General features: G+C 40.3%; 3 protein-coding genes across 5 annotated transcripts in view; 2 read left to right on the forward strand and 1 right to left on the reverse strand.

Moving 5' to 3' along the window:
• LOC114642076 (tripartite motif-containing protein 16-like) overlaps positions 1-22,941 on the forward strand; it is a 920,397-nt gene that overhangs the window by 610,667 nt on the left and 286,789 nt on the right. The gene's annotated exons all lie outside the window — the stretch shown is intronic.
• The window catches only part of LOC114652513 (tripartite motif-containing protein 16-like), a 231,388-nt gene that overhangs the window by 133,154 nt on the left and 75,293 nt on the right, over positions 1-22,941 (forward strand). The window contains exon 3 of the mRNA XM_051927851.1: positions 17,982-18,077. Within this exon, the coding sequence (XP_051783811.1) occupies positions 17,982-18,077 (96 nt within the window). The remainder of the gene's footprint in view (positions 1-17,981; positions 18,078-22,941) is intronic.
• Positions 1-22,941, reverse strand: part of LOC114652550 (E3 ubiquitin/ISG15 ligase TRIM25-like) — a 487,506-nt gene that overhangs the window by 39,499 nt on the left and 425,066 nt on the right. The window lies entirely within an intron of this gene.

Below are 22,941 nucleotides of genomic sequence, written 5' to 3' on the forward strand. Positions count from 1 at the left end.
GCAGGGTGAAGAGCAGTGCACTAAGCATGCAGCCCTGTGGTGCTCTAGTGCTCAGTGTGATCTTGCTGGAAGTGTTGTAGCCCATCTGAACTGACTGGGGCCTCTCTGTCAAGAAGTCCAGGATTCAATTGAAGAGGGTCGTGTTCAGGCCCAACCTGCTGAGTTTTACAACCAGCTTTTGAGGGATGATTGTGTTGAGGGCGGAGCTAAAGTCTATCAATACCACCCTGACATATGTGTCTTTTTTATCCAGATGTGTCAGGGAGAGGTGAAGGGCAGGGCATATGGCATCCTCAGTTGAAATGTTTGAGCGATATGCAAACTGAAGAGGGTCAAGGGAGGCAGGGAGATTAGTCTTTATGTGTGACATGACTAACCTTTCGAAGCACTTCATTATGATTGGCGTGAGTGCAACTGGTCAATAGTCATTCAGGCATGTCACTGATGACTTCTTCAGCACTGGTATGATGGTTGAGGAAGAAATCTTATTAACTGTAGTGATTATAACTAGTTAATGCACAATACCAATGACTGTATTTTGTATTAATCATGCTGCAGAGAGTTACATGATTTTCTATATGATTTGTTCTTCATTTATGTAGAAAAAGAATTAAGCTTGTGCACAGAATTATGAGACTGGCTTGCATTCTTTTATGAAAAACTGCCGACCTCTTGATACTAACAGAACTCCCTGTGATATTATAAATCAGCTGTGACCCGTTTCTGACTCTTGCTTAAAACTATTTGAGCATATTTCTTAAAACTGTGAGTGCCCTGATAACCTCTTTATCTGAAAGAAGCAATGTGTCCATTCCAATTCAGGGAGTTACAAGCTATTATAATTTATGTATAAACTCAAAATTAATTGCCATATAATTTTTTTACAAACTAAGTATAAAGAGGGAAGCCCCCTGCTAAGGGGGGCTGTGGTCTGACTTGAGCTGTCAGTGGGACTTTGCTGTCAACCGCCGCAGTGTCCTACTCACCAAGAATAAAGAAATTGCTTTTTGCTTTATATTGGGGTCCATTTCCTGTTGTTCCCAACTTTCAGCGTCCACAGTTTTTGGTGGCCTGTACAGGGACAGAGACGGCCAAGCGACTCCTTGAGTAGGATCGTCCAGAGGGCCAGCAAAAGGACCGACTCCGGCCGGGAGGACCAGCTCTGGAAAAAGTTAGGACTGGCCTAAATCTGGCGAGTCCCGCGTGAGGAACCCTTGACCTCCTCTGATTTTTCTGAAAGTCGAGTGAACTGGGAACTTCCAGACGAGAGGAAAAATTCTTGGTGAGTAGACAGAGGGAGTCCGACCGGGGAAAAGAAACCAGGCAGTGAGTAGACTGGAATGTATAGATAAGCTCTCGGAAATAAAACAGTGTAAAGATTATGAATGTTAAGGACGTGAGTTAGTACACTTCCTAGGAAATGAAGAAGAAGTCTCTTAGAGGCTTAAAAGTAAAATAAAGGAAGGGAGTGGGAAGAAGAGATAAATAACTGAACATTTTGTGATCGGGAAAAAGCACTGTTGTGGGAGGGCGAGACTCTTTGCTCTAACGGTCTGATTATATCCTGAACTCAACAGGTCACTCAGGGAACTGATCACCTAGACAGCGGTAACCAGCGGCCTTTGAGTGAGACTGTCAGTCCGCTAATTAGGTTGATCCGGGGGACAGGAGGGACCAGGAGTGAAGCGACAATTGAGGCTGATTTAGCAAAAACAGTGCATAAAACTCACTGGCAATGGATAAAACTAATAGCAAACCGGTTAAAACTCCTTTGGGAAACCAAAAGCCCCTGTTGGAAGGATTGTTTTCGGATGAAGGAAAATGAATATTAAAGCTGACTGAAACCGGAAAACTTGGCTCTTCTACTTTGCAAAGCATGTTACCATGTACTCATCTGTGACTGAATAAAGACTAATTGATTGAACTATTCCTGTCTTCCTCAGGTGTTACTTCCACAGTTTATTTGGCACCGAACAGTTCTCCTCCTGTCGGGAACCCGAGTGAAGGTGCGAATTGCAGACAGGAATAAGATCGGTGACCAGTGAGCACAACTACTTTACCATCCAGGAGAGATACTGGGGACGTAACGATAAGAGCGCCTCTTGGAATGAGTCCTAAGTAAACTTGGAATTAGAAGGGAGAGGTAGAAGTTTAGAAGTTTAGTAAAAAGGGAAAGTACCTCCCGGTCAGGGATTCGCTAAAGAACAAAACTGAAAAAACAGGGTGTGAATGAGGAGCCTCTGTTCGGAGGATTGTTTTTGGAAAACGTACCAAGGAAAAAAAAAATGACTCTCCAAAACGCTACATAGAACAGAACACAGGGTTAGATTTAAAAAATAATGCAAACGATGGAATAAACAGAGTGGGGGCAGGTGGCCAGTAGAAGGCTCTGGTGATATGCGTGAAATACAAGAAGTTAGGAAGATTGCATATAGAAATGCACGAGGGTGCTGTAGTCGAGGGCCGTATAAAATGGAAATGTTTGATAGATGGGAATTGATAATTAAAGATAGAGCCCTGAAAGCGATGCAGAAGTGCAATGAGGGACTACAAAGCCAAATGAAACTAAAAAGAAAAGTTGTTATTGATAATGCAAGAACCATCCCAAAAGTCCGGACAAAAGAAGGAAGAATAAGTAAATAAAAATAATGTAAATAAAAAAGAAGACCATATTATACCTTGATTTAGCATCAGCATGCGTTTCCCTTCCCTTTGAGGACAATAGTCCATCACCACCCCTTGGGGCAGCTGGAGGAATTAATGAGGGAGAGGAAGAAGATGGTCCCGATAAGTTCTAAAATGAACAGTTTCAGCCAGAGAGGGATGAAGAAGAGGAGAGGGTAGAGATCACCACCGACCTCAGTTACGCAAGTACTGCAGCACAAAGACACGGCTCAGGGACAGGGATACCTCATAAGCCCAGATTCTCACCCCTCAGGGCCAAACATGAATATGAAAGGATGGAATTTCAAGCACCATTAATACAAGTGCCCATTCCACAATATAATGTACAACAGCCGGACTCGGATTAAAACTGTCCCACCTTGATGGTGCAAAGAAACTGGAACCTGCAAGAATTAAAAGAGGTGTTGCAGGAATTGCTGAACCAGTTTGTGATGGCGGAGAAACAGTTAGATGACATATATAAGCCAAATGCTGCAGAATGGATTCAGGCCCTTAGAAGAAAGTTAATTCCAAGCTGAAATAATGTGAGAGGACAATAGACTGAGACTCTGGGATGACAGGGGCTTGATAGAGGCCAGTTCAGTGGACAGTCACAAACACAAATAAATACAAAATATATCAGCCCTCTAATGCCCAGTGAACTTGTCTGGACAAGATTTGATGGCCCGCCTGTGCCTTTGCATCTCAGTTATGGAAAAGGGAGTGAAGGTCACATCAGAACAACACACCGACCTTGCGCTGACCACCACCATTACATGATCTTATGCTGCCTTGATTGTTCATGTTTTTCTCAAAACAGCAAGAATCTCTGCTGTCCTGGGTTCCTCTTGGATTACAGTATTCAAAAGCTTTTTAATGTATTGCATGATTTTTGGACTGTATTATGGTGAAGACTGGCTCTCGTACTTTTAGCTGCTGCTGTCAGAAAAAATGACTATTTGCATAACTGTTATATCCCAGCAGATTTGACTGGAGCAGTATGTCTCTTACGTCACAACAACTGCTTTTCTTCTGGAGTGGTTCTATCCCCACAGATCCCCATTGCTAAATCCGCTCACAGGCATAATGTGAGACAATGGGTATTAGCCAGGAAGGGGAGAATTGGGAGTATGTGGGACCTGATATTTGGTCCACCCCAGATAGATCTGTTAAGAAAATTGCAGTAGGATGAGTTGTACCTGTAACCCGATCGCTCTGTCATTCATCTTCCACCTCTCCACACTGTAAAAAATGTTCTGTTGGATCAACCTAAATAAATTACTTCACAAGGTAACAAGCAATTTAATTGATTTCTTTCAAATTTTAAAAAGTATTTGAGTAAACTTAATTCATTTGAGTTTGTTTTAACCTTTTCAAAAAAAAAATGTATTTAGCTCAAACCAAATTTCTTTAAAAACTCAAATTAACTGCGGTGGGCTGGCGCCCTGCCCGGGGTTTGTTTCCTGCCTTGCGCCCTGTGTTGGCTGGGATTGGCTCCAGCAGACCCCCATGACCCTGTAGTTAGGATATAGCGGGTTGGATAATGGATGGATGAACTCAAATTAAAATTTTGTCCATTATTGTATTCACTGTAATCCCAACTTAAATTCTATATATATATTCACAAACTCGAGGCAGAGTCATATAAAGGTTTGGGGCAGCCACCCGTATAATTTGGTTTCCTGGCTGCAAAGTTGCTTTTCAAAATCACACAGCACTGCCGTGCACAAAACCGAGTCCAAACAGAACTGAGGGAATAGGGAAAAGATGGAGGCTTTTAAAGGGGGAGACAGGAAGTGAAGTCAAAGGGGTCGGGCTCATGTAGGTCTTCTGCCATTGGTGCGAGCCCGGATGTGACATCACAGGGGTCGGAGCCGGCAAGGTCTCCAAAGCGATTTTTTGCTTTAGACTAAATAGAAGAAGTTACATTAAGCGGCAGCAAGGTTTTTCAATTTGAAGTAAGGCAAAAAATTACGTTAGGTGAACAAACATATTAATATAGTTCATTACAACTACTACAATTACCTTAAATCAAAAAGAGCCCTTTTTCTCTTTTTAGAGTGCACCTACACCCATGCTGTTTACCCTTCAAATCTTTTAGTTAGACTCACTCCACTCATCTCTCTGGGTACAAGGGAAATAATATTTTGTCTGAATAGCTCATGTTGAACCCTTGGTCATTTTCCCAAAGTAATCCTTCCGTTTACCTTTTGCACAATATTTTTTTCGCTTGAGGCTGAGGCCGGTGTTACCATTGTTCATGCTGACTTAGTTAAGCGGGGTGCTACAGTATTATTCCGATCCAATACTCTCCTATTCTTCTAGTTACATTTTAAGATATCTTATAATAAACAAGAAGCCCCATTGAAATAATAGGCAGTTTTATAGTAAATGATTTTGAGATATCTGGAAATGCATTTAAGATATATTAAAATGCAGAGAAGGTCAATTTAAGATATCTGAAAATTAATTTGAGATATCTTGAAATGCAAACACAATTATTTTGAGATATATGAAAACGCATTTGAGATACTTTTAAATGTATTGCAGATATCTTAAAATGTGCGGTGGGTTGGCACCCTGCCCGGGATTGGTTCCGTGCCCTGTGTTGGCTGGGATTGGCTCCAGCAGACCCCCGTGACCCTGTGTTCGGATTCAGCGGGATGGATAATGGATGGATGGATGGATATCTTAAAATGTAAAGGAAATTATTTTAAGATATCTCAAAGTGAGTTTCAGATACCTTAAAAAGTAAATTACATTTTAACATATCTGAAATTCATTTTGAGATATCTCTAAATGTTAATTTGGCTTGCCATAGTTTTCGCTCATTTCTTCACTTTTTCCCCACGCGCTTGCATTTCAATCCGACTCGCCGTCTCTCTGTGGCTCTGTGTACCTGGACAGTACCACTACACTCGCTGTCTTCGGAGCGTCTGCCCCCCTTACTTCTTTCACATAATGGTATGATCCTAGTCTGTCTTTGCTTGTGATTGGCCGCATGGTGTGCTCATTAAAATAAAGTCCCGCCCCTGCCTGCATGGATTCTCTGCGGCTAAATATTCGGCTCTCCCAGACGGGACTTGTCTCTTCTATCCATCCATCATCCAACCTGTCTCTTCTAGTTCACTACAAAGAATCGGCTCTTAGCGGCGGCTTATTCGCGAACGACACGCGGTCATTTACACGAATACCACTGAGCCGATAGTCCACATACTCTCTGTGATTTTTCTACCATGAACAGTTGTAATAAACGAGTTTGTTTTAATAAATAGCTTCTTCGATTTCCATTTTTTCTTCGCGACCCCCTTGTAGATATCTCACGCACAGGTTGAACCACACTGCTGTAAGGCTAAAATAAATTACAACTGTGCCGGTAAGCGGCAGCGCGCAGCTTCACTGATGAGGGCCAAACTGCAGACAGCCGGAGCTTCATGCTTGAAAGAAGGAAAAAAGACAAGCCTTTAACAACTGATTAAATAAGCTAACTAATATGTTCTGCTGTAACTTTATTTATTATCATTAGGACATACAAAGAGGCATTGGCATATAAGCCTAAATGCTAACCTCACCATACAGTATCTGTGTGTCTCATATAAAAGCCTTCAAACGCACACAGCGGTGCTGTTCATTTTTGGCGCTTGGCTGCTCACCCGTCTGTCAGGGCTAAGCTGCTGCTCACTTCACGGACATCGATGAGCAGTGAAAGGTCCGTAACCTTCAATAATCAGCTCTTAACCCCTACATACAGTGGCTCAGACTAGGCAGATATCAGAATGCGTTTTATTATAACGTTATTGCCCAAAGTATTACTGAGCCCTAATAAATGTAAATGCCATTAAGTGCTTCTATGTTTGATGTGCCAGCCTAAGAGCCTGCCCAGTACTCACACAGCCAAAGGCCCTGCCTGCAGTTTGTTTGTATTCTGTCAGTGAGCGGCTCAGCACCGGCGTTCACAAAACAAGATCTGCCTGTGAAAAGGCTGGCAGGCCAGGACCATTCTGCTGAAATAAATGGTGTCCTTTTAAAGTTGCCTCAGGACTACACTTGACACTTTTACACTTTAGTGCTAATAGCACTAAAACTAATAATAAAGCATATTGATCCCTAATCAAAATTCTCTTAATAAAATAAAAAGTGTCTCTGTGTCTGTGTATCTGTGTGTCAATTCAGTTCCTATGTCTCCTCATTCCAACAGATGGCACAATACAAACATTTGTAGTAATAAAATGAATTGCATTTGTCACTCCAGCAAATGGTACATCACAAATATTAACACTGCTTTTACGAATCCAACACCAAATGGTGTGTAACAGAGACATCATGTTAAATTTGTCATTCCAACAGATGACATATCTGAAACATTAACATGGCATTTACAAATCCCATACTAAATTTTATATAACAGAGACATACACATTGCTATTTGTCATTCCAACATTCTATACATTCTATTACTACAAATGTTTGTAATGTGCTATCTGTTGGAATGCAAATGTAATACATTTTATTAGTACATGAATTACATTTCAGTAGGTGGTGCACTGCAGATGATAACGCTGAGGTCCATGCTGATCACTTATATTTCATCCCCGCTTATTAAATGACACACTCCTTTGACATTTCTGTACTTGTCTTTATTTCTTGAGTGACAGAAGTAAACATTAGGGCAAGTGATGTTGGAAATTGCTGCTTTCTTGCCCAGGGTGTTATCAACGGCGAGAGGTTGCACTTGAATAATAATAATAATAATTCTTTATATTTTTATTGTGCTTTTCTCACTGCTCAAATCTCTTCTACACAGTGAGTGGGGAGCAACTTCAATCACCACTAATGTGTAGCATCCACCTGATGATGTGACGGCAGCCATTTTTGCACCAGTATGCTCACCACACATGAGCTATTAGATGGTGAAGTGGTGAGAGAAACTGTTAGCTAATGAGAGACAGGGGACGATTAGGGGGACACAATGACAAGGCCTTGGAGGGCAATGTAGCCAAGACATCTTTATGGAGGACACACAGAGATCTTTAATAACCACAGAGAGTCAGGACTTCAGTTTTACACCTCATCTGAAGGACAGTACCATTTCTACAGCACAGTGTCCTCGTCACTGCACTGGGGCATTGGGATCCACATTCAGACCACCGGGTAAGCCCCCTATTGACCTCACCAACACCTCTTCTAGCAGACACCCAAGCTTTTCCTAGATGGTCTCCAATCCAAGTACTGGCCAGGCCTGAATATGCTCAGGTTGAGGTAGATGACCTGATCAGAAGTGCATGTGGTGTGTCTGCTGGCTAAAGAAGAGCAAGTGCAGCAGAAGTAAGACCCCCTTGGTTGGTAACTGGCATCAAACCAAATGTTATACGAGCCTTCATGTGTCTCAGAGACATCTGTACATTTGTTAGTGCTGGTGACAGCGAGTGCCAGTGTGGGACACTGAGAAGTGACAGGCTGCAGGGGTCACTCTTATGTACTTAAGTGGAATGAGTCTGAGGTGGGCTATTACAGAGGGACTGGCATCAGGGCATCACTTATACCCAATTGTGTGACTAAGATCTGTGTGTGTTAATTATAGGGTGCAGGAGTAGACGAGCCTGTTCAACAGACGTGATTAAGTCTCACAAATCCTGAGATAAAACGACTTGAATAACCAAGAAAATCTAAAAAACTGTGAAGGAGCCGAGAGCGGCGAGCGCCTGCTGTGTCTGTGTGTGTGTGTGTCTGTCTGTCTGTCTATCTGGTGTCCTGTCTCTTATCGGTTTTTAATCAGTTTTCATATTTCTACAATCCTTGTGCCTATTAATGAATCCTATGATTCTGTTTCGGGCAGCACGGTGGCGCAGTGGGTAGCGCTGCTGCCTCACAGTTGGGAGACCTGGGGACCTGGGTTCGCTTCCCGGGTCCTCCCTGCGTGGAGTTTACATGTTCTCCCCGTGTCTGCGTGGGTTTCCTCCGGGCGCTCCGGTTTCCTCCCACAGTCCAAAGACATGCAGGTTAGGTGGATTGGCCATTCTAAATTGGCCCTAGTGTGTGCTTGGTGTGTTTGTGTGTGTCCTGCGGTGGGTTGGCACCCTGCCCGGGATTGGTTCCTACCTTGTGCCCTGTGTTGGCTGGAATTGGCTCCAGCAGACCCCCGTGACCCTATGTTCGGATTCAGCGGGTTGGAAAATGGATGGATGGATGGATGATTCTGTTTCTTAGACTGAGTGGTCTTCAGTTACCTGAAGAGAGTCTAACAGGTGGGGTCTTTACTGAATAATCTGATAAATTACTGGCATGGACAAAGAAAAAAACAAATATTAATTATTTGAGTGAATTAACATCAGTCAGTCGATTCTCCTCACCAACAACATTCACACAACTCTGATAAGCAGGAGACAAGAACTTATTATGGGATGGACAATTTGACTAATAAAGAGGACTAACATGGACTCTGATGTGGACTTCAGTATGTAATATGTGATGATGACGGCCCCTCCAGACTCCCTCTTCCCACATAGTAGTCTGTTGAACCAACACCATCGATAGTTATGACCAAGATGAGCGGACAAATCTCATTGAAGTCAGGGGATGATGGAAAGTGCTCGAGTGCTTTTATTGAAAAACAGTCAAAAGTAAAATAAAAAGTGTCCACATGTAGTGTTCTCAAAAAAAATACACAAATAAATCCTTAAAACCAGTGATGAGGGGGGATAAAATCCATAAGAAATAAATCTGTTAAAATCGAGGTTACAAATGCAGGATCTTTCATCATGTGATCTCAGCCCACCTCTTTCTGTCTCTCTGGCTCTGCAGCACAAACTCTTTTCTGCCGACCTCCATCTTGGCCGACTCCACACTGTACAGTCAGACCATCTGAGGTCGGCACAACTCCTGTCTTCCTTCGCGCTCACACAGTCGTCCCTCAGATCCATTGGGAGGTCTTCTGTCCTGCTCGCCCCACTCTAGACGATTATTCAGTGGGGCGAACTGCAGCCCCTAGAGCGCCTCAGCCTGTGCCCACTCACGGAGGCCCAGCTTGTGCTGCGTTCTCCATGCAGGTGTCCTGATGCCCTTCACTTCCTTTCACGTCTTTTAATATCTGTCTTCTGATCCATTATTTCATATTTTTCTCCCCCTCTCCCCTTGTGCCAGCCCATACACATATGTCTCCATGGGAAGCCGATGAAGCAATTGAGAAGGATTGCATCCGCACTCACCCAAATTACCTCATTAACTCCCTGCAGTCGTACAATCACACCCATGGAGACTGACACGGCTTTCTGGTTTTAAAAACTGGCCAAGTTTTTTTTGAAGCCATGGACCCGCTATACTATGTAATAAATAACTAAGAAATGTTGATGTGAATTAAACTTTAACAGACCCCCTGTGACAGGTCATCTCTTCTGTCACTTTGTGGTATTCACTCTCTGAGGTCCTGTCTCACATTAACTGTTCACCCTCAGTGTCTCCTCAGATGTCCTCTCTGTCAGCTCTCAGCTTTCTCTTTAAATCTCCTCCTCCTCCTCACTAAGCACAGACAAACTTTCACTTTCGTTTCTTCACAATTCACTTCCTTGTTTGTCTGACTGATTCTCTCTGCCTGCCTCTCCTCAGACTGACGATGGCTGAAGCTCAGCTGTTTGTATCACAGGACGAGTTCACCTGCTCGGTGTGTCTGGACACCCTGACTGAACCCGTCACCATCCCCTGTGGTCATAATTTCTGTCTGAAGTGCCTCACAGACTGCTGGGATCAGAGCCAGGAGTGCAGCTGTCCTCAGTGCAGAGAAAACTTCACCACAAGGCCTGCTCTACGAAGAAATAATCTGCTGAATGAAGTCATCAAGAAATTAAAGAAGACGACACTCAGTTCTCCTTCATCTCAGAATTTTGCTGGCCCTGGAGACGTGGAGTGTGACTTCTGTACTGGTAAGAAGTTCAGAGCAGTAAAGTCCTGTCTAACCTGCCCAGCCTCTTACTGTCGGACTCACCTGCAGCCTCACTATGAAGGAGAAGCCTGGAAAGGACACAAGCTGGTTGATCCTGATAGAAATCTGAAAGAGAAACTCTGTGTAAAACATCAGAAAAGTCTGGAGATGTTTTGCAGAAATGACGAGATGTGCATCTGCTTGATGTGTGCAGTGACTGAACATGATGGTCATGAAAAGGTCGAGCTGGAGACGGAAAGAGAAGTAAAACAGGTGAGTGGAGTTTAGTGGTTAATGGAAGCTCAATAAAAAAGGAGTTAAGTGATACATAAATGTAGTTTGTCAGAGAAATCTATTCCTTCATGTTGAGGAGTCTCAGTTTGCTTGTATAGGACAGCAGGGAGCTGGAGCCTGTCCTGGTGAGACTGGGTGGAAGACATAAAACAGTCCAGGATGAGATACACAGTGTGATCCATAGACAGTTGAGTGAGCTGAGTGCTCTCATTAAACTGAGCGGAGGTTCTTTGTGTTCTGATCACTTGTGTCTGGAGTACCTCAGGCCTCTCTAAGAGACACGTTACACTCACCTGTCAGTTAATATTGATGTTTGGGATTAGATCTAAAATTATTTCAATACGCATTCAGTTTTAAGTGGCTTTATATTATAGATGTTCTCACTTTATTAAGTAATTCAGTAATTCTGTGTCTAATTAGTGATCAGACATAATTTCATTTAATCAACTCTTAGAGTGATAATCACACTGTATGATTGTATGAAGAACTCTGACCTTTAACATTTTGGAAAGAACTCCACCAAGTCCAGCAGATGTTGAAAATATTTACTAAATGTGTCTATTTCCAAATATATGTGAAAATAAAAATCCACCATCCACATTACATGATCATCGTGTAGTGAGGGTTAATTAAAAGCTGGTAAATTCAGTTGCGAATAAGGACTAAAGGACTACGGCCCAGATGGTCTGAAAATTAAGAGCACAACATAAGAAATGTGACAAACAAAAGGAGTCCATTCAGTCCATCAGGCCCATTTGTTTAGCTAATAGCTAAGCTGCCCTGATATCTCATCCAGATTCTTCTTAAAGGTTCTCAAGGTTTCTGCTTCACCTCCATGTCTCAGTAGTTTACTCCACAGTCCTACAGCTCTTTGTGTGAAGAAGAGCTTCCTGACTACAATATTAAACGCACTTCTGCTTAATGTACAGTGATGTCCTCAAGTGTGTGATTCACTCTTAAGCCTAAAGAATGTCCCTGGTCTGCTTTATCGATGCCTTTGAGGATTTTAAATACCTGGTTGAGGTCCTCACACTGTCTCCTCTGCTCACACTAAACAGGTTTAACACTCTGAGTCTGTCACAGTTGGCCTTGTCCTGAAGTCCTGAGATGTCCTTGGCTGCTCTCCTCTGCTCAGCTTCTTGTGCTGCTTTGTCTTACTTCTGTTTCACTTGAATATCAGCACCTCAGAAGATTCAGCCACATTTTTAGAAGTCCTGTGTAGCTCCTCACATAAACTGCTCCAAGGCCTCTTGATTGGCTGACGTCTCTTCATTTATGAAGTCAAAGGATTCTAATTTGACAGGCCAGGCCATTTAACTCTGCTCTCAGTAAAATGTTGATAATCAAAAGTGCAAAAGAGAAAGCCACATTTTAAACAGTAAGGGTATTTATGGGCTGTTGTTCTGTATCATAATTTGATGTGAATCACTTCACTAATAGAGGGACCATGGTGTAGGATCTGATTTTCATTTCTGGTCTGTTTATACCATCTATTGTTTGACTGTTACTTCATTTTTTTAAGTAAGTCAATTCCTGAGATGCCCCAAAGATAAACATCTGGTTTTAAATTTTTAGTAGGTGTTTAATTTAATATATTTCCCAAAATGTGTTGAGTTTCTAAAGGTTCTGTCATGTTTGGATGATGAAGAAGGTTTTGAAGGAGTTGAATGAGGATACTTGTGTACACTGTAAAAAATAACGCGTTAAAAGTACTTAAAAAAAATAAGGCAACAAATTACAAGCAATATTTTTGAGTAGATTTAATAAACTGCACTATTGAGTAAACTTAATTTATTAATTTACTCAAATTTACCTAAAAGAAATGAGTTTGATTAAATATAAGTAGTGGCAAAAATGGTTCATTTTACTCCGATTTTCATTTGAATTACAGTACTAAAAAAAAAGAGTAATATGCAACGCTGGACAGTAACGACTGTATAACAAATACATGCTAAAATTCCATATATCTTTATTTATTTGAACATACACAGTCACAACAACGAAGTTGTATTTTCAAAGGAAAATTAAATCAAATGTCTGAGGATAATTTTTACTGAATTACTGACATTCAAATGTCAATGAAAATTTTCTTTTCTTTATTTAAACTTTCTTCAAAAAGTATATCTCAATCAAATAATGTCCCAGGAATGAGTGCTAAACGGGAAGGAAACGTAGAGAGTGAAGTGAGTGAAATCCTGATGCAGATGGCGCTCTTCAAACATGTCCTGCTTTTACGCCAACATATCCGCTTAAATCAATGGCCGCCTTTTCCACTACTTCTCAGTATGCGATAGCGAATATCCTGAAATAAAATAGGACGTAGGAAATCAGACATCGCTAAATAAATCACAGTATTAAAAATTAACCAGTAAATACATTACCTATGTAGAACACTAATTAAATAAGAAGTCAAATAATACCGTGACGGTTAGGCAAACGTCTTTTTATGTTGTTTACAGGCCGTACTTTAGGACAAACGCCATAGCGTTCTCAAACTTATCTCAAAGCATCATTTTCTTTTTCTGTGTAAAATAAAATTTTAAACGATTAAAAAAAAAATATGAACATATGTAACTATCCGAGAAATGTGCCTGCTTTTTAAAGCAAACCAACGAGGTAGGTTATTAGAAAGACGCTACCTTGCCCGCCATGTTTCCCACATGAAGAGAAAGGTTTCGTGAAAATAACAAATGCTTACATCTGTAACTATACGAAATGAAATACTAGTTATTCATTACGGAATTAATATGCTTTATACTTACACATTCGTAGTAAAATAACTCTTGTTATGGATAAGCGTTACAGCTGAATGCGTTGTTGTAAAGACCAAGAAACCGATGTGAGAGGAAGTGCCGTGTCATTACATTTCGATGTGAGAGGAAGTGCAGTATCATTAAATTTAACTTAACTTAAATGTGTTCAATTCACAGTATAGTTTTTTTACTTAGAATAAGTTATAAAAAATGTTTACATTTTAAGAAAAATAATAAGTTAACATTATTCATAATTTTTTTATTGAATTAGAATTAAATAATCAATAAAAAGGGTAAAACTCATTTTTATTAATTAAAGTAATGATTATTTTGCGTATAGTTAGCTATTTTTATTATTATTTTTCACACATGCAAGATTTATTTTTTACAGTGTACTGAAGTGTGCAGATGTGTGCTTGTGTTTGGTGTAAGTTAGCGTACTGTAGTTCACAAGTTTTGGTTTGTATAAATAAGATCCATTGTGACTCTTTCACTTTAGAATGTGGAACCAGACAGGGATGCCCATTATCACCAATTCTTTTGGTAGTTGCTATTGAACCCTTAACTGTTCATTTCCAGAAGCACTCAGAGGTTATGGACATCATAAGGAAAAAAATGTCTTCATGCTGCTATCTGTCACAGATCCACACCCGACATTGTTCATCCACAGTCCAGTTCTTTTAAAATTCCGTAATGTCCCCGTTTGCAGACTTTTCCTGCCTTATATGCCCTGCTTTTAAATCTGTCCCTCTGCTCCTCAACTGTCTACCAGTTTGTCTCTTTTAGACTTTGACATATTTGCTTCACTAGAATTGACCCGTTTTGGGTTTTCTTTACACCTTTCAGTCCACACGATGTGATTCTTCTGATTACCCGATCCCAGTAGATGGACAACCGCTACCCCTGAATTCTGTCCTGTTTATTACACAATAAAGACTCTGGACAGGCTGCTTCTTCTCTCTTTGGTGTTTAAACATTCTGTGTTAATAAACAGTCAGAAATTACATTGATGACCTGTCTGTGTGTCATGTTTAATAAGGTTTATAAGGTTTACCAGTTAATATTTGGATAAGTAAACTCCACCATTACTGTCGTATCCTCTGTAAACTTATTCATGTTATTAAAACTTGCAAATGTTTTTCTGTTTGTAATTTTGTTTTATTGTGGGCTTTGCTGCAGGCTCAGATCACTGGAGACACATTGACATTTAAAATACAGTCACACACTTTATAAATTACAACAGGTACAAACATAAAAATAAAGATTAGTGTAAAAACACAATTAACAAACCAAATTCAACTGAACAACACAAAAGGATCAAACAGGACACGTCCATTAATATCATCATTGAGACGTGGCCAGCTAACAAAAGGGAAGAGGAGATCGGAAACTCCAATCACCAGCATCCCTGGAGAAAATAAATCTCTGGAGAGTCGATGGCCATTTATATGACATAATGTCAGGGACAGTGACACATCTGAAGACCTCAGCCTACTGGCCACCCACCTCCTGCTGGTCATTCTGCCGTACAAGGCTGTGCTGGGCAGGCTAATCAGTCCTTTATCACTTCAATTCCAAAGCTCCCAATACCTCAGGTGTCTCAGTCTTGGGCTACTAAACAGCTTGGCATTGATGGAGTGAAACTGTAGACTACTGAAATGAGAACAGAAACAGAATAGAGAAGGTTTAGTAAGAGTTCGTGATGATTATATAGCCTAACACTGTTATACAAATGACTAACAGAGACGTAATAAGCACAGCTAACAGTCAACCCTACCAGCTATGCCAGGCTAAAGTGGTGAGTCCTCAGCCTGAGTGTGAAGGGGCATCTCTTATATGAGCAGGCAGATCATTTCACAGATTTGAGACTCTGCAATGTAAAGTTCAAACACCCTCTGCTGTTTTACTAATCCTTGGACTCTTTAGTAGACTGAAATCATGAGATCTTAATGTGCACTCGGTGTGAATGTGCAGATAAGTTCAGATACGTACAGTAAGTGTGGCCTCAGCCATTTAAAGCTGGATATGCCTGTTTGACACTCTTATCTGTATTTGGTGGTCTGTAGCCCACTCCTAAAGTCAGGCCTGTACCCTTGATGCTCATTACCCAAACCCATGTACCCTCACTATAGGTTCAGATTTGAAGCAGTCAGTTATTTAAGTCCGTCATTAATTTAATTGTAGACCACCAACACACACTGTCATTTCTAAATCTTGGGTATTCATTTCTGTTCTCCTCATCCTTACCCCTGGGCCTTAGCCAGGTTTCATCTCACACTCACATCATATTTATGTGTTCCTCGATATACTGTAACTCACATTCGTTTGTTTTCTTTTTGATGACCTCGCACATTTACATCTCCTATTTTAAATGTATTGCCAATTTTATTTTGATTTATCCCCTGAAGATTAGACATTTTAAAGTTACCTTTTACACTTTTATTATTATCATCTACATTATTATCTACTACATGAACTTTTAAGCCTGGCCCTTTGTAAACTCACACTTGTGTTAATTTTGTTCACTTTTACTCTCATTTGAGGTTTTCACTCTTTTGTAACTTACTATTATGAATATAATCTTTTAATTTATTAATCTTATGCTTTTTGTTTTCCAGTCAGTTGTTTGATTTTATTCTCAATTTTCCTCCTGTGCTGCTTTAGTGTCAGTTAAAATTACGAATTTAGCCCTCCTGTCACCGTTCAGTTCTCATCATTTATTAAGTTTTTCTCTTTTATTTGCTTTTCTATCTCTTTTTTCTTTAGTTGTTGATTCGGTTTTCCATTTTCCACGTTATGTGTTGTTATGTTGGTTGTAATGTTTACTTCTTATTTAGTGAAGTTTAGTTCTCATCACCTCTTATAATTTTCTTTATTCTATTTAATTTTGTTAGAAAATTGGGGTCATTGCCCTGAAGAATATGTTTTTATGCCCTTGATACACATTTTCCGTGTTGTTTGAAAGTGTTTGATATTTGAAGTCTGTTGACTTAATAAAAATGTTTCTTCCCCACTGATGTAGACGTGAAGTGAGTGGACTGATCTGCCCAATCTGACTCACCGATACATGCAGGTCTCCATTTGTCACACCTTCATCACTGTTCTTCAGCACAGACTCAAATCTTCTTATTATTTCTGATTTCTTTTTGTCTTCTGCAGTTTTATTTCAGCTTCTTGTCTAACTGATATGCCCAGACACTCACTCCTTTAAACAATTTAAGATTTATTACGTCTCTCTCGTTCATTGGTCATTCGTCACTGTATTGATGTTATTTTACTGTTTCATATTTATACATATATGTATTATTCTGAGTTTGATGTTATTTTCTGTTCATATTATATTAATGTATTTCTCTTTAAAGTACCTCGTATATGATTTGTTTTTTGTATTAGTATATTTTTTTACTTTTTTCACTTTCATATTAATATCCAGCCCAGGTAATCCCTTAGTCTTATTAATATCACTGCCTGTTTTTCATTAGGAGTTTGTAAACCTCGACTTCTTAAACTCCTTGTTAAAAGTCCATGACTGACCTCCTTGTTTGCCTTCCCATAACATCAGCGGATCCCATGCCAAGGGTGCAGCTGCCGTCTGATGTAAAAATCCCCCTGATGCCCCTTAGCCCTGTGCCCCTCCATCTTAAACCCAATGTGAGCCTCATGTTAAACTCTCTGATCTCTCCAGTCCTCCCAGGAGTGTCTTGTGTCACAGACAGCACTTCTGATAAGACCACCGGGTGTCTTCTACTCCTGATCTTTGCCCCTCCATTTTCACTCTTTTCTTACACAATTGCCAGCCTGCTCTTACTTTTGTCACTTACTGTGACATTGACAATGACATCTCGATCTGCGCCCCTCTGTAAAATAGCCAAGCCACATGCCCTCCAAGCCATAAAGCAGCCCACTGTGTGCGACTCGTTTGCTCTTCTTTATTTATTGTCAGATTTCTCTGAGCTCATTAAACTTTTCTTCAGATTTCAGTTTCTGCTGAACTCCTCAGACTCACTCATGATCTTCTCTGCCTCAGTTATCTCAATTGACTCCATAAAATGACCAAACACTTGACAAAGTTCTCACAAGTCTCAACTCCACAATGGCCTCGTTGGTCCTACAATTGCAGTCCTTAGCCATCAGAGGTCTCCTGTGTTTTTGTGATATTCAAATTTTTTAAATTAAATCTCTGTGTGTCACCTACTGTGTTAATATGAAGACAAGTGTGACAGAAACAGAAAGTTGTATCATGAAATGTGAAACAAATGTGTTGTACAAATTTAATCACTCATAATGAAACCACAAGCTCAGAAAGTGGAAGAGAATGATAAGACCCCCATGTGTCCTCTTGTGTGTCCAAACAGAAACAGCTGAGGGCAACACAGAGTGAAATTAGGAGGAGACTTGAAGATAAAGAGAAGAAACTGAAGGAGACAAGGAGGGCGATGGAGGATATGAAGGTGAGTGGAATTAAGATGACACTTCACAACAAAGAGAGGAGAAAAACTAAAAGGGTTGTGAGAGTTTGTGGTGATGACGTGTGAGGACAGGGAGATGGAGAAGGAGAGAAGATGGTTTATTGTGTCCTTCATGGTGTTTCACAGCTGACAGCATTTCATGTTTTAGTCATTAGGAATTCAGACCACAAGACCCTCATGTCCTCAGGTTTCTCATTCCTCCACTTAAAGGTGACTTCACTCCCCTAACAATAACTCATAATGAAGGTTGGCACTGATGTTCTGAGTTGGATCAGTCGACACAACATTCCCTAATGGACTTTCTCTGTTCATTCTGATATGTCGCAGCTTTACTGGACTCCATAAGTGAAGGTGTTAGGCTGCTGGACTGAGTGCTGATAACGCGCACCTCCACCTGTTTACATGCTGATCTGCTGAAACGGGCCGATTGCTGCCACTCACCTTCCTAAACTAATATAAGGACAGGCCAATATCAGCCCATGAGGAGTCCTGTTGTACATTCATCTATTGATATCATCAGCTCTAAACAGTCAAATGAATATATACAGTATGTGCCAAAAAGACAGTTATAAGGCAATTTCAGAAAAGAAGGAACAAAATAAACAATTACAAAAGAGAGACACAAAGATGAAAATGACATTCAACACACAATAACCGCCATACACGTGAATAAAAATATACAGAGTGAAATACACACCTCAGCACATCTGAAGTTCACACAATACTCCAGAGTTCAAGTTGTCTGATTATAATGGAGACCAGACAGACAAGTGGCAAACACACAACATTTTCTATGCAATGGAGCTACAATCTAACCCTTCATATTTTAGGATACACATCCACACATTTTAATTCACATTTGAGTGGCACACTGTCTAGAGTTAATTCTGTCTCATGCCCAGTTCTTCCAGGATCCATTTATAAGAATGTTCTCATCGGCAGAACAAGAACTCTTCACACACATTTCTGTGCCTGGACAGACTAAACTTTTCCAATCTGATTTATTTAGCAGAGACTTCCATTATAAAGCCCAGCGCCATCTAGTGTACTAAAATAATAAACACAGCAGAATCAGACAACTGGGGTGCGGCCTTCTAGTTCAAGAAGTTAGGTGGAGTATAACTTGTCACTCAATATTAGCAGTCCAATAAAGACACAGACGTGACAGTCAAGGATGAACAAGTGACTGAACGTGAGCCCTCCTGCCAGATTGACCTCCATGCTGGTTTTATACCAGCTTTTATACTTTTCTTATTTCATTATAGAACTAGCAAAATACCCGCGCTTCGCAGCGGTGAAGTACTGCTTTAAAATTTTAAATAATAAACTGAGGGAAAATGTACCAATAATTATTTGTTAAGAATCTCTTTGTATACCACGTTGTCAGTTCGCCCCTCCGGTTGTAATATGACCAAGCTGTGCGCTGAGCTTACTCTTGAGCATGCAACGTATAGTTGGCCATGTAAAAAGCAATCTTGCCTCAAATCAATGCCAACCTTTTGTAGGGTCTGTCCCTGAGACTTATTAATTGTCATTGCGAAGCAGAGCCTTACTGGAAATTGGAGGCGTTTGAATTGAAATGGGAGATCAGAGGGTATAACGGGGATGTGAGGAATAAAAACCCTCTCCACTGAGCCACCGCCAGTAAAAATAGTTGCCTCAATTAGGTTCTGTTGCAGGCATGTGACCTGAAGTCTCGTACCATTACAAAGTTTTGGTGGCTGTAAGTTTCTCACTAACATTATTGGTGCCCCAACCTTCAAAATTAGATTATGCTCAGGAGTGCCTGGAGGATTCAGAGTGTGGACAGAGCTGCAGGCTATGGACGTATATATGTACGTAAGTAGGATTCAGTTAGCGTTGGGAACCCGAATACCAAATTTCTTGAAGATGGGCCCATTAAGTAACAAAGACCGTTGGAAAGTTCAATATGGCGGCAGACAGTGGTGTCATACCACCGATATAAGTACGTACATCGGTTTCGGTTAGCGCAGGGAAGCCGCCTACCAAATTTCGTGAAGATGGGGCCATAAATAAGAAAGTTTAACATGGCGGACGTTGTCGATCGTTATGACCGTAACGTGTAGAATTTCGAAATGAAACCTGCTTAACTTTTGTAAGTAAGCTGTAAGGAATGAGCCTGACAAATTTCAGCCTTCTACCTAGACGGGAAGATGGAGAGTTAATGATGAGTGAGTCAGTGAGGGTTTTGGCTTTTATTAGTATAGATGTATATGTGTATGTATACTGTATATGTGTGTGTATGTGTATGTGTGTACATATAAATATATATATATGTATAGATATATATATAGAGAGAGATATAGATATATAGATAGATATATAGATATATATCTATATCTATAAAGGAGAGTTGGGATCCGTGTGGCTATGTTTGTGTGTTTGTGGAGGGACGGAGAGTTAAGGCGGGTGTTGGAGTCACGTGATCATCTCCCCTCCCATTCACCTCATTTCATTCACTTCATTTCGCTCCAAGCTGAGCTCCGCAGCTGACGCGGTCATGCCGTTCTATTTCCATAGTTTTTAGTCCTTTCTCCTTCACTGTTTAGTAGACGCGGTGCTTACTGAATAGTATTTTTTCCTTTAGTGTTTCTACTTAGTGTTTCTTAGTGTTTAGTAGATGCGGTGTGCCGGTGCTCCCGGCGGTGTTGCAGTTTAATGTTATTTTCTACTTCGTTTTTATACTTTAGTGTTTAATAATAAATAATAATAATTCATTACATTTATATAGTGCTTTTCTCAGTACTCAAAGCACTAAAATAGTGAGTGATACTTAGCTGATAGCAGTGTAGAAGCAGCACAGCACAATGGAGCCGGTAGGACAGGCGGGTGTGGTAGTGTAGGTGAGCGGCGATAGCAAGCAGCAGAAAGCACAGCAGGAGGGGGAAGCAGGATTTGGATGTATATACATCTATATAAATATAAAGCCTAAAAATGAAGCTGTATGGCGAATTCTTTCATTTCCCATACATGAACGAAGTCCAGATGTTGTTCACTTAGCAGTACATCTAGAAAATGGACAATGCGTTTATTTCACAGCTGCAAATGTGCAATAAATAGCCCTAAATCCACCGGCTACAATGTTAACTGCTTTCTTTACGTTATGTCAAAATGAAGTGTTTGTGAAAACGCTGCTGTATTCGGAAGTGCTTACGTATTACACATGGAATGCAAGTAGAAAATCATTTGAACAACGCAAATGAGGAGAGCGAGTCAACGGACAACCTGACATATTCAAAGAAACTACGATAGGCAGACTGTACACAGTGCATCCCAATCAAGATGAATGCTTCTTTGTTCACATGCTGTTGGTAAATGTGCCCGGTCCAACGTCTTTCCAGCAATGGAGAATTGACAACGGCATTACACATGCCACTTACCGAAGTACATGTCAAGCTCTGAATTTATTGGAGAACGACCGACACTGGGATGTGTACATTAATGACGCGTGAAACACGTCACATCCAAATCAAATTCATGCATTGTTTGCAATCATATTGACCGCCTGCTCTCCTTCATCTCCAACACAGTTATGGGAGAAATACAAATCGCACATGGCTGAAGATATTTTCCGTCGAAAACGCAAGTAAATTTCAAATATAAACATGGATTTCACAGCAGAGATCTACAACTAAGCGTTGATAATGATTGAAGATTTGTGCTTAGAAATCGCGAACAAAGTTCTCAATCAATTGGGAATGCAATCACCGAATCGATCTGCTGCTGCTTCGTTCGATGTAGAATTGCGTCGTCAACAAAATTAGAACACGGGTGATCTTTTGTCGTATGTGCAATCAAATATTCCTAAGCTAACGCTTCAGCAAAAAGGCATTTACGATCAAATAATGCAAACTGTCAATAACGGGTTTGGAGAAATCTGGAAATTGGGAATGGAAAGGTGCCGGTTGATCTGACCTCAGGACGAATTTCATTGCCTCATAACTTGTGCAATTTAGTGACGTCAAAAGAAGAATTGGTTGAAAAAGTATTTCCCAATATTCAAACCAATTATGAGAATCACGATTGGCTGAGTGAACGAGCTATTCTTGCGGCCAAAAACAAAGATGTCAACGAACTTAACAATATTTTTCAGTCTAACATTCTGCACAGACAATGGAACAACAAAAAATATTGCATACCCACAAGCATTGTGAAATTAAACATATTAGAAACGTGCGCTTTCTCTTTTCTTTCTTTTCCATTTAACCAGACTGAGCCACAGCAACACGTGGCCGGGTACAGCTATATAAATATATATAATATACACTATATATACACATACACACACACATATATATATATATATATATATATATATATATATATATATATATATATATATATATATATATATATATATATATATATATAAAATACATACACATATATATATACAGTATACACACACACACACACACACACACATATACACACACATATACGTCTATACTAATAAAAGGCAAAGCCCTCACTGACTCACTCATCACTAACTCTCCAACTTCCTGTTTAGGTAGCAGGCTGAATTTTGTCAGGCTCATTCCTTACAGCTTACTTACAAAAGTTAAGCAGGTTTCATTTCGAAATTCTACATATAACGGTCATAACAGTCGACAACGTCCGCCATGTTAAACTTTCTTATTTATGGCACCATCTTCACAAAATTTGGAAGGCGACTTCCCTGCGCTAACCGAAACCGATGTACGTACTTATTTCGGTGGTATGACACCACTGTCGGCCGCCATATTGAACTTTCCAACGGTTTTTGTTACTTAATGGGCCCATCTTCAAGAAATTTGGTACGTGGGTTCCCAACACTAACTGAATC

This window comes from Erpetoichthys calabaricus, chromosome 5 (genome assembly GCF_900747795.2).
Source record: "Erpetoichthys calabaricus chromosome 5, fErpCal1.3, whole genome shotgun sequence".
NCBI lineage: Eukaryota > Metazoa > Chordata > Cladistia > Polypteriformes > Polypteridae > Erpetoichthys > Erpetoichthys calabaricus.